This window comes from Parus major, chromosome 12, assembly GCF_001522545.3.
Source record: "Parus major isolate Abel chromosome 12, Parus_major1.1, whole genome shotgun sequence".
NCBI lineage: Eukaryota > Metazoa > Chordata > Aves > Passeriformes > Paridae > Parus > Parus major.
In genome coordinates this window covers 18,581,693-18,594,587 of record NC_031781.1, presented here as the reverse complement: position 1 = coordinate 18,594,587, position 12,895 = coordinate 18,581,693, and the positions used below count along the sequence as shown (strand labels likewise).

Here is a 12,895-nt window from a genome sequence, read left to right as displayed (position 1 = left end):
TTCTGGACTGCCCTTGCATCCCAGCAAGAGAAACAGAGATTTTCCTGCAGAATCCACCTCTGGCCTTGCCAAGTCTGTGCTTGGGCCTGGAACTGCTATTTCCACACATTTAGAGAAAACACTGATTTGCATTGATCTAGAACCCCTAAGGATCATCTAAGGAATGGAATTATTTCTTCAGCTAGCTCAAGAGCATTATTTCTTTTGCAGATCAGGAGGTTTAGAGGCAAAAAGGGAGGTGCCACAAGAAGTTTCCTGATAACAGAGCAAATAACACAACCTCTGATTTCTTGTCCTGTTCTCCAGCCACTGGCCACACAAACCATGAAAACTGATTAGAATATGCCACAAAAACATCACCCTTCATCTCTGCTCTTTTACTACTCTAAAATCGGTTTTTACAAGATGTTTGGGGGTTCATTTTAAAAAAAAACAAACCTACATCATCATTTAGTTTTTCAGAATAAAGCCCCTAGATATAACAAAAATTAAGTATCTTCATTTTGAATATATATTTTTTTCTCACATTTTGAAGGTGAATTTCACAAAATGAATAAATATGAAAAGAGATGGGGAAAAATATCAAGCCTGTGCCTTGTCCCTGATTTTCTAAAGCAGAACTGTGGTGTTGTGAGCGACCTGTGATCCTCCAACACCTCCCCATGCAACACTCCCTGCCCAGACAGGAACCAGAATAACTTCCAAAGAACACTGCAGGCTTAGGAGATTCCCAGCTTTAGGACAGATAATTTCTACGTGCCACTGCTTTAAGTAATAATTTATTCAGCTTATTTATAACCCTGGGGGGGTGGAAAAAAGCAGGTAAAACCTCTCCATTTCTGCTCTGACTTAAGGGCCCTTCTATCCCAGATGAAAGTAAAGTAGGTTATAGATCCATCCTCTGCTGCAAACTCCCTCTTGGTCCTATTCATCAAAAAAGGGAAAATATTTTTAAAAAAAAAAAAGGGAAAAGAAAGGGAAAAAAAGAGGAGCTTACAGGAGGCTTAGCCTAGTTTTCCACCCTTCAGAGACTGAGGGGAAGGAGCAGAGGTTGGGAGCTCATCTCTAACACTGGTGGCTGCCCTGTGCATGGCTCAGCCAGGATTTCAGCAAAGAGAAACGCTGGGATGTGGGAACAGATGGAAAAATGCAAATAAATGTGCTCATTCCTGAGTTCAGATCACAGCAGCCCCAGTCCTGGGGGGACAGGCAGGTGGAGGGGCTGTGATTGATATAAATGGCATTTTTCCTGGAAAAGGCACTGGAGGAGGAATCGGGGATTTGACACTTGGCAGGAAATCACACAATTTAAAGGTTTGTGTTTCTGAGGAACTGAGGACACAGCAGCTAGGCTGTGCCCTGCTCTCACAACCTGACAGCTTCAGGAAAACAGGGATGGCACAGCCCAGTGGGACAGAGGAGTCTCTGCAGGGGCAGAACTGGACAGCCCAGCTCCAAAATGATGTTTATTTGCAGAGTTCAGGTCACAACAAAACCCCTTCAGATTGCCTGGATGCACAGAGGCTTCAGCGAGAAAGAGAGTGAGATTCTGGGGGTGAGGGAAAATGGGGTCATGGGAAGGAAATCACTTTCAGAAGATGTAAGAAAAAGGAAGAAAATGTAATGATTTAAAGCAGATTTGTGAGCCTTGGTCTAAGCAAGCTGCAGTGGCTGGCTGGGAGTGTTATCCCTGAATTGTGACCGTGTGTGGGAGGCAGAGTGCTGATGGAAATACCAGGAAAAAGGGAATGAATCTGTGGGGAAAGCTGGGGATCTGGGGCCCAGGTTCTGAAAAAACAGAAGGGGTATCTGGGTGAGAAAGAGCTGAGGGGGATATTTCAATATTGGGGTACAAAGGGGTCTCGGAGCACAGGGATGCAGGGAATGAGGGCAGGCACGGGCCCTGCCTTATCTGAGCACAGGAGAGCAGATCCCACCCACAACTCTGAAAATTCCCACCCCCTGTACTCCACAGGGATCTTTTCCTCCACAGGAAAACTCCAGAGTGAGGAAGGAGCCAGGAAAACGTGCAGGGTTGGGTTTCTGCTCCTCACAAGTAAAACCTTGGAGAAATAAACCTCCCGAAGAGGAGGAGCAGAGCCAGGCACACCGACCATCCCAGCTGCCTCCCAAAAAAACCTGCCCAAACCTCTGGCTCCTGCATTTATTCCCAGCCCAAACCCTCTGACTCCTGCATTTCCAGAAGGTTTAAAACACATCATCTCTTATCAACCCCCAGATTTTAGTGATCCCTGTGGAAATTCCTGCATTTGTGTGCTGCATGCACGGATCAATCCCTGGGATTGTGGGTTGGTTTGTTTGGATTTCAGTAAAACCTCCCCCCCAAATGCTTTCATTATTAATTGTTCTTGAAAGAGTGACTTCCTTGACAATTTAGTCTCCAGAAGATAAAATGAATGCACTTGAGGGCAATGAGGGTTCACCAGTAAAGACTTTGAGCAGACATTACAATGTGTTCCTTAGCAACTAACAGTGAAAATTATGGGATTTACTCCTGTAAAAGATATAACAGCAAACATTCCAGCAATGGGAATACTGAAAAAAAAAAACCCTTTTCAGTAGGATGTTGGGAGTCATTTTCTCTTTCTACCACCAGAGTGAAATTATTTTGGGATGGTAGGTCAAGGCCCCAAAGTATTCTCATTGCAACCACGTTATTATTGGATTTCCTGCCACTCTTTGCACGGTACAGTGCTGGGTCCTGGCTGCTAATTCATGCTTAACAATTATTTTTGAAGGAAAAACCCCTTCTATAAAATGAATTCTTTTAATAAAGCGTGTGTGGGGAACGGATTTTAGAAACAACAGCGTGATTCCCTTCACTTCAGAGGATGCTCATGGTAACAAGGAAGAAAGTCAAGGGTTTCTGTAATTGAATCAGAATATCCTGAGCAGGAAGGGACCCCCAAGGATCATCCCTCATGAATAATCCAATGGAAAAGCTACAAAAGGCAAGGTGGAGGCTGCTCCCCTGGTCAGAGGTGGAAAGCAGCCAACCTCCAACCCTGTGTTTCAGGCACTGAGGACACAGTGGAACAGTTCAGGCTCAATTCCACCCAGAAAATCAGACATTTCACCTGCCTGGGGACATCTGCAGGAGGAGGAGGAAGAGAACAAGGAGACCTTTCCCCTTTCTTTTAACCTCCTGGGGCAGCACAGTGATGCTTCACCCCTGCTCAGCATCCTCAGAGGACACCTCCCTTCAGACTCATCATCCTCCACTCCCCTGGGGCCTCATTTCTTGTCTGAAATTGGTCCCTCAGCCCCCTGGACATCTCAATATCATTTTGGCCAACTGCAGATAACATCCACAGCTAAATTACAGATTCAAGGGCAATTCCTTCCTGGAAAACGGCCATGGGTTGGAAAGGGGATTTCAGAGAGCACAAAGCAGAGAACATCCTTCCCTCATGGGCTCCCACAAATAAAAACCCCCTGAAAAGTAGATTCCATTTCTCTAACAGCTTCTGTTTCACAGAAATCACTTTCAGGCAGTTTTTGTAACAACAGGGGGCAAAACAATGATACGACTGAAAACCAGATCTGATTCAAACTTGATTTTCCTCTTTGGATACCCATTTCCAAATCAACAGCATGTGACAAGCATCAGTGCTGATGAGAAAGGCAACAGCTCCTGCACACCCCCAGAGGGTTTATTTCCAAGCCAGCATCCTGCAGCTGGCAGCAGCTTCCTGAGTTTTCAGGTTCAACTGCAAATCCTGCTGAGGAGTTTAGGGCCAAATTGAGTCAAGTTATCACAGCAGGGAAAGAATATTTCACCTGTGAGCATTGGGGATGGCTCCATGGGAGAAGAGAGAGAGGGGACATCTGTCGGGGGAGGCTTGGTCCTGTGCTTGGGATGATTCAGCTGCTGCTGGTGGAGGTGGAGATGGAGCAAACACAGCCTGGAGACCCCTGGGGGGGTAATGGAGATGTGCAAAACTGCCTGGTTTCAAAGCTTTGGCAGTAAAACACAAACTGCAGCCTCAGCAAGGTGAAATAAATTCCAACTTATCTCTAATTAGAGATGCTCCCCCATAGGAGCTCATAAATCAGCAGGAATTGCCCTGCCTCGTTCGTCCTGCTGTGATCACAAACAACTCAGACATCCCTTGGCAGAGGGCTAAAACAGGAGGGAGCCCTGCCCTGTTTCCTCTGAGCCCAGAGAGTTTCCTCTGTCCCAGCCTTTGGGGACGGGCTGGGAGATCAGCAGCACCAGAGGCCACCACGTGAAACTAAAGCTGAATACACAGAGCTCCAAAAGCCCCCCCTGAGGAGGGTCTGCAAGGGCTGGGCTGCTCCAGGGGTGATTTAGGGAACTTTCCTCGCTGATCTGAGGTCTGTGGGTATAAATCAGACATTACAGTTGGGAACAACCCCCAGGATCAGGTCCAGCCTTTGGGCAAACACCAGGGCCACTAAAGCACATCACAGAGTGCCACATCTGCTCGTTGTCTGAGCAGTTCCAGGGATGGTGACTCCACCATCCCAATGCCAAACCATGCTTTGGTAGGGAAACTTTTCCTGATATCCTCCCCTGGCACAGCTTGAGGCCGTTTCCTCTTGTCCTGTCACTTGTTCCCTCAGAGAAGAGCCTGACCTCTCCTTGCCACCACCTCCCTGCAGGGAATTTCAGTGACTGAACAGTTCCCAGCACCTGTGAGAGGCTCCATCCCCTACACAATTCCATGGTCAGCAGGAATATTCTGGCAAGGACACGCTGGAATCTCATCCTCCCTGTCCTGCCAAAGGAACAGGAGCTGAGCAGGCAGAACAAGCTGCAAATTCATCCCTTTGGGAGGGGTGTGGGCCAACTCTGGAGCCACTAAAAATCAATGGGAGCTTTTTCTCCATCCTCAGTGGACAGCAAACAACTGGAATCCCACATCTGAAAAGGTGGGCTCACCCCCAAAGTCAGAGCCAGAACTCCTGATTGATTCCAGGGCTGTTTCCCAACAGAAACCATAGCACAGTGAATAAAATCATCAAGCTCAGCCCCAGCCCCTGAAATAAAAAGTGCATCATTTAATCTAGTTCAGCTGTGTTTCCGCAGATCTTTGTGGAAAAGCCATTATTAGATCCATACTCAAGAGTTTAAAGCTTTTTTATTTGCTGAAAGCCTGTGTTGCTATAAGCACAGGGCTTAGGGTATCATTAATCCATATTCTGTTACTGTGGCACAGCAGATTCCTCACTTGGTGAAAATATGTTCAATTTCAGAGACAACTAGCATGGGGAAAAAAAAATAGGAAAAAGGAGGGAAGAGAAAGGGAAAAAGAGGGAGGAAGAAAAAAAGAAAAAAAGGACAAACCTGAAATGAAAGTGACATATCAAAAAGCAAGTATTCTGGGGAAATATTAGCACTTTTATCATAATGAGTTTGTGACCTAAATACATATTTCAAGGATGAAATTGCTGACCCTGACTGCCCTCCACAGGAGGCTGAATGGCTCAATCGCAGTTTAATCTTCCCTGAAAAGGCTACAGAAAAACAACACAGCCCTTGAAGAACAACACACATTACTGATGGCCAAGATTCACAATTTAACTCTTAAAAGGAGGGGGAAAAAACCCCCTCAAATCCCAGCCATCATTCTCAAAACACCCAGCGGTCATTTCCTCAGAAATAAAAATGAGATAAAATAAAAACCACACAGCACATGATGAGGATGGAAAATAAGGGGTTGCTCAGATGAAGGGTGAAGCTTCACATGCCCATTTTTATTGTTACTTGGAGGCAGAGCCTTTGTAGTAAACTGAAATCACTCTGTATTTCCTAATTCACCTAATTCTGGTTGCAATCCTTTTGCTTAGAGAAGACAAAAAAATTGTTTTGTCAAAGCCCACCTTGAGAAACCCTAATGTTTTTTTCTTTAATCCAAATGTTTCTAAGCTGATTATGCTGTTTGAGCAAACTAAAATATAATTTTGGAGTCAAAAATGTATCCATTTCTCTGAGTGCCCCACCACTGCTGGAAAAGAGCAAGCTGTGTTTTTAAATCCAGTCTGCTCAGGCAGGAATCAGCCAGAGCAGATATGTGAGAAGAGGATGAGTTTCCTTTCAAATAGTCCCTGGCTACTGCACTTGTCAGGATCACAGAATCCCACAATGGTTTGGGTTGGGAGGGACCCTAAAACTCATCTCATTCCCACCTCCTGACCTGGGGACACCTTCCACTGTCCCAGGCTGCTCCAGATCCCATCCCAGCCTGGCCTTGGGCCCTGCCAGGGATCCAGGGGCAGCCCCAGCTGCTCTGGGAATTCCATTCCTGTGTGGGATTAGGAGGAGCCTCCTGTCTCATGCTGAGCTCTGAAGCCCAGATTTGAGGAGCTGCTACCAGCTCCCAGTCCTTCCCTGATGGATTTTGGGAAAGGGTGACCCTGCCCTGCTGGGAATGGCCATGGCCTGGGGACAGAGCCCGTGGGGAGAGCAGCAGCCCAAGGGGGTGTTTATGAAGCAATTCCCTTGACATGCTGAAACCTGGGGTGATGGGAATGGGCTGGAGGCAGCTGCTCATTCCCCATCCCCAGGGGAGATCCACCTTCAGTCAGACAAACTCCAGCAGGGCACAGGCAGGAGGATAATTCATTGTCAACTGCGTGGGGAGACTGAGGACTGGGCTTCACCCTCTGCTTTATCCCTCATTACAAATCATCTCTCTAAAGTGTGTAAACCTGGGGGTTATTGCCATTTTTATCTTTTCATTTCTGTAGCTGGAGCACATCAGCTTCTCTCCCCAGTCAGTCAACAGCACCTTTCATTTCACCATTCTCCATTACTGAGAACTCCGTGCCTGGGAAGGCTCTGCCTTGAGCTCCTGCACGGGATATTCCTGCTGGAACTCCTCCCAGCTCACCAGCACAGGGAAATCACACAGCTGAGGGATGAACAAGCCTCTGTATTTATTCTCTGCCTTCACCTTCACAACCACAAGAGCAAAAAGACATCTCGTGGTCCTGCGCCATCATTTGCTTGCTCTCACAGAAAGGGTTTTGCATAATTTCATATAATGTTAATTAACAGCAAGATCCTGCCTTTTCTTATCCTCAGTTTTTGACAAGATGCTGCAACTCTGCTTGAACCCAAAATAAACACAGAGCTGCCCACTTTCCCCTTTACCCTCAGAGTGCCCACGCCTGATGCTCCACTGGAACCCAGGACTTGTGAAACCTCTCTCTGTGAATTCATCCCTTGTGGAGATTGTGCTCCTTTTGAACGTTCTGAAGCTTTAATTCTCCAAGGAAAGGAAAAAAATCAATGGTGAGATCCCATTTGCCAGATCCTTTCCTAGGTAACCTCTTCCTCAAGGAATAAGACATTTTACCCTGTATAATCCACACAACTTCAGCTAAATAATGATAATTCAAGATCCGTACTCCTTACTCACATTTCCCCCATTTCTCACTCCATGAATTAAGAGAACACCCCATAACCCACCAGAAAAAGTTGGGAAAAGACCCCCCAGCTCCCAGTTTTTCCAGCACACTGTGGGAACAGAGGCTGCCTCCTTACTTACAAGCAAACTGCAGCTTTGCTTCTCTGCTGACAATCGTTCCGAAGGGGTTTGTTGCTACACACTGGTACGTTCCAGCATCCTGGCTTTTATTGGGATTATTGATCAGCAGGTTGCCTTCCACCAGGCTGTAGCGGTAATCCATGCCCACGTCAATACTGCTTCCATTTAACTTCCACCTACAGCACAGAATGCCAAAGTTAAACTCTGCTGATGCTCTTGGGCATTTGAAAACACAGCGTGAAGTAAGTGAAGGAAGATTTAGAATGCCTCTGACTACTTATTAAAAATAATAAAATTAAAAAAAAGATGGCACAAAAATGCAAATTTCCTGAGTGCTATTGAAATATTCCAGTATTTAACTGAAAGAGCAATATCCTTGACATATATTTCATTCTCTGAAATGATTAATGCTTCTGTAGTTGCTGGTGCTGCTGCTCTTTGGAATTAATCACTTGGCAAGGGGAAGTCCCTGAGACAGGATCTCTAACCCATTCAAGTCCACTGGGGATTTGTTTTTCCCCCTCTCCCGACTTGCTGGCTGTTTATAAATTTAAGAGAATTCCCTCCTGGCAGATGTTGTCACAAAGTGGGGCTCTGAGGAATTCCAGCCCCAGCCAGAGCAGCCCTGGATGGAGCGAGGAGGGGGACACAGCCCCCTCCCACCTCTGGAGGACACAGAGAAACCCTGGAGATGTGTCTGCACCATGAATCCATGGATTTCATGGCATGAAATAGCTGCCTGTGTCAGGAGACAGCACAGAGGCAGAGGCCTGGTGGCTCTAATTGGTTTCAGAGTGGCATTTACTGGTGAGCAGAGCGAGGGAGGCACCAAAGGAAAGAGAAGAGCAGCAGCACCAATGATTTACAGCAGGCACAGCCCTGCAGGAGGACAGCACCCTCCTCCTCCAAGGATCCCAAAGCAGCTTCTAAAGCTGAGAAGAATGAGCAGTTTTGTCCATGTTTGTGGGAAAGGATGGTCAATCTGAGAGCCAGGACTGCTTATAATCCTTTTGTAGCATTTTAGAACTCCTGTGCAAATGTTGCAATTCCTGGAGATTTCTGGGTGTCCATTCCCTCTGTTCCTAATGCTCCAGGATCACAGCACATCCTGAGCTGGAAGGGACCCACAAGGATCATCAAAGTCTAACTCCTGCCCAGGACACCCCAACAAACCCACCCTGGCATCCCTGGAGTGCTGTCCAAAGGCTCCTGGAGCTCTGGCAGCCTTGGGGCTGTGCCCATTCCCTGGGGACCCTGGGCAGTGCCAGCACCTCTGGGGGAAGAACCTTTCCTGATCTCCAACCTGAACCCCCTGACACAGCTCCAGCCACTCCCTGGATCCTGTCCCTGCCACAGGGAAGAGGTCAGAGCTGCCCCTGGGGGTTTTGTTGGGATCAGCACTGTGGATCCAGGGGAATCACTGACACGAAGGAGAAAGGCTGGTGAAGGTTCTGAGAACAGTTAAACATTGAACAAACCCAATAGTCGGTCTGGGATTTCCTTTCACTTCACAGCTCAGCTTCACTTTCTTCTCCTCTGAGTCCAAGGGGAAGATGAGGCTGTTGGGCTCCTGGAGGAACACCGGCCCGTGCAGGGTGTTGTCATCTGCATCAGACAGGGAAAACGGGACAGGTCACTCATGGAATCTCCATGTTCCAGGCTTAAAACATAAAACAGAGTCTCAGCAGCAAGAGACCGTGTGCCATTCACCTTGGAAAAGATCTGATGACACTGTATTTAGTTTATAACAGCGGGTTTTTTTACCAAAACCACTGAACTTCACATGGAGTCATGGGAATGTCCTACACTAAACAGAGCACAGAATGAAACCTCAGCCAGAGTTCAAACAATGGGAACAGGCACTGTTGTCATAGCAAAGCTCAAATCAAGTCCTCAGCTTCACCTTTAAAAATGGAGATCTTAAAAATGGAAATGTTTTCCTGGCAAATTAAACTCCCACATTGTTAAACACAATAATAAAAATGAGCCTGAGGGTCCCCAGCACATCCGGCCCCAGTGCAAGTGGTTCTGGCATCCCTGACTTTTGTGTGCCCAGCCCTGACAATTCTACACCTGTGCCCTTCAGAGCACTCAAAACTCACACTAAATATAGGTAGAAGAGGGAAAATATTTTGGTGGAACAACCTGGCACGACCTCCAAGGAGCTCAGGAGTCGTTTCCCAGCAATCCAGCATTCTGAGGCTGGCGATTACCGACGGGAGCCTCCCTTGCACTGACTTTCCTTCTTCATTTTAAAAATACACTTTCATTTTCTGAGCTGTTAACTCCTTCCTCTCTCCTTGAGCACTTTTTGCTTTCACCTTGTCAGTTATCCTCTGCCAGAGCTGGAGCTGAGGGTGGGAGCAGCTCACAGGCCCATCCCTGAGGTGCAGCTCTTCCCGTACCGCTTTGCAGCGAGCACAGAATTTCAGGGAATTCACTGACACCGCTCAAAACACCCACAGAAAGCCCTGACTAAATTCACTGCTCTCCATCCTGTTTGTACCAGACAGTTTTATCTCCAAAGTGGCTGTTCAGAACACAAAAGAAGCCAACTTTTCCTCCCTGAAAAGATCAGCTATCTTGATTTCACCGAGACTTTTCCTCTCATCAGTGTCAATGTCTGGCTGCTCCTCCAAGTTCAGTGCAAGTGAGGACACGGTGGAAGTGATCACAGTCAGAAAGTCTTTCAGCAGACTGGAAGGAACCTTGGTTTAACATTTTTAGATCATTCTCCAGTCTTTTGCTGCCCTGTCTTTACAGCAGACTCTGTTCTTTCAGTGTGCAGGGACCTGCAGGGATGTGAACACGGAATTCACTTCAGTCAGGCTGCTGGAAGCAGATGGAAAACATGAAATTTGTGGGTACAGGAGGTCAGGGGAAAAGGAATAAACAAAATACAGAGATGATGGGATGTAAAAAAAAAAAAAAAAAAAAAAAAAAAAAGGAAAAAAAAAAAAGAATGAGCAGATGATGATGGATCTTCCAGATGGAAGGAAGGTGAGAATAAATGGGAATAACCCTCATATTCCCTGACACCGGGAAATCAGCTGAATTTTCTAAGGACAGAACAACAGCCCTTCACTCCAGGGAGAACAAATCCATGTCCACAGAAGTGTTTCACAGAGACTCTGCCAGGAAGATTAGAAAGGAACCAGCTCTCCCCCGTGTCTCCTCCCTCAGGAGCAGAGGATGCACCAAGCCACAGCCCCGGGCCTTGTATTTATCTTTAGTTTTAATTATGTGCTAAGCATACCTGACTGAAACTCATCTGCTATTCAAAACGCATTTCACATGGTCTCTAGCTTTAAATTACACCTATGTGCAACTCATGTTGCTGGTGGGAAAAGATAATAATAGCCATAAAGCATAAGGGACTGGATTATGGCATCCAGACTTGTTCCTGAGACCCAGGGCTGCTGCACTCCCTGAGCAGGCTCATTCACCCTAAGAAAGAATATTATAGCCTGGCCCATAAAGATTATAGCTCTGAGAACTGTAGGAGTGGGTTTGAAAGCAAGAGATTTAGAATATATTTAAATGTATCTGGTTTCCTCATTGGAAATACAGAAGTGCTAGGTGTAAACTCTGTGTAAGAGTTTCCTCAGACCCCAGAAGCACAGAGTCTGATGGTGGCACGAGCCAGACCATCCCAGATAATCCAGTTAGGGAGCTGCTGACTCAGGGATGTGTTGGATTGCTTGTCACCTGCCTCACACCCCTCTCTGGGCTGTCATCTGCTGTTATTTCAATTAGAGAGTGTCAATTTATATCACATCACACCAAAGGTCAGACTTTGGGACCCCCTCCCATCACAGGAAAACACAGCTTGCATTGCAAGTGAACACTTCATCTGCTTGAGGTGGGGAACAGGAACAAATCTGAGGGTCCAAAAGTGTCCCCACACATCCAGGACATCCCCTGGCTGCAGGAACAGGGGTAAATGAGCATCATTCAGGGGTTAATGAAGCTGGGCCACACCAAGCAGTGGGAGTCAGTGTGTGAGAAGCACCACATGCTGTCTGTCATTAATTACTGAGCCATTTACAATTCAAAAAACACAGATTCAAGACAGAGAACGAAAGGTAGAAATAGGCACAAATAGGTGAGAATGCTGGATAACTCAATTTACCTAAGCTGAAGTAGAAGCTCATGAAAGATCCAATGAAAACACTTCCAAATATTCCACCTGCTGCTGATGCTGTTCAACATTTAGCTTTTATATGACAAAAAAACCCCCAAAACACCTGCCCTTCCTGTTGGGCAGCAAAAGGAAAAATCCTGGTGTGATTTTTCAAGCTGAGGGAGCTGGGCAAGGCAGGGAGAAGCTCTGAGAGCAGCTGCAGCCTATCAGAGGAACAGAGGAGCAGCAAAAACCTCGCAACACTGGCCAGATAAAATTATTTTGGGTGCTTTTCTTCTTCCTCTCATTGCTGCCTGTGTACAACCAAGATAAGCAAGTGCAAACTATTTAATCTTCAGCCTGTGGAGCTGCTTTGCTGGAGCCTTAATGTGTGATTGAAATCACTGCAGCCCAGATCCCACCTCTGGGTGATAAGGGCTGAGCCACAGAACCTGACACAGGAGGAGGATTTGGTTCACAGAGCACTAAAGCATCACTAATAAATGAAACAAGCTGCCATCTAGATTCTTGCAGACAGGAAACTACAAGTGCCTGCACCAGAAAAAGCTCAGTTTTGGCTAAGTTGTGTTACTCAGATGTTTCTTGTCAGCACAGCCAAAGGCATTTGCTCTACTGAAATGTCTGATTTTGTGGGAGAAACTTTTTGGTATTTGGATAACTCTGAAATCCAAATTCTACACTTTTTTATTTTTTATTTTTAAATAAATTCAAAGTGCTAACTGTATTTCAGTCGCAGTAATGTCCAGGGACTTGCACTCCAAGAGTGATAACACATTTTTGGCTTATCACTGGTGAACACTCAATCCACCGAGGCCAGGAGGAAGATCTTTGCTGTGCTTAGAGGCTTTTCTCCTCACCCTTCTCATCAGAATGTGTCTCATAGACTCTTTTTTGGTCATTTCATCAAAGAAAGAACAAGGAGCAGCACATATCTGTGTACACACACCTGAAAATGCTCTGTTATTTCAGCCCACCTCCCCTTTACACCATTCAACAGCTGCTGCCACTCCTCACACATTTCCCACTGGCCCAGGACAATAAAATAAATAACTTTCCCAGCCAAACTAACTGCTGAGACACCCTCAGGGGCAGATTTTATTTTTCTGAGTTACATTTCTTTTGAAGAGCCCAAAATGAGTTAACCCAGAACGAACACGAGCCGCCCTCAGCTTAAGACAACCTGCAAACAAGATTGGCTTCCAAAAAAGCATTT

The 12,895-nt window shown here is 46.3% G+C and overlaps 1 protein-coding gene across 3 annotated transcripts in view; it reads right to left on the bottom strand.

Moving 5' to 3' along the window:
- CNTN4 (contactin 4) overlaps positions 1–12,895 on the bottom strand; it is a 262,428-nt gene that overhangs the window by 88,435 nt on the left and 161,098 nt on the right. For all 3 annotated transcript variants that reach the window (XM_015641164.2, XM_033517488.1, XM_015641165.3), the window contains 2 exons: positions 9,017–9,143; positions 7,539–7,714 (listed from right to left, as the gene is read on the bottom strand). In XM_015641164.2, the coding sequence (XP_015496650.1) occupies positions 7,539–7,714; positions 9,017–9,143 (303 nt within the window). The remainder of the gene's footprint in view (positions 1–7,538; positions 7,715–9,016; positions 9,144–12,895) is intronic.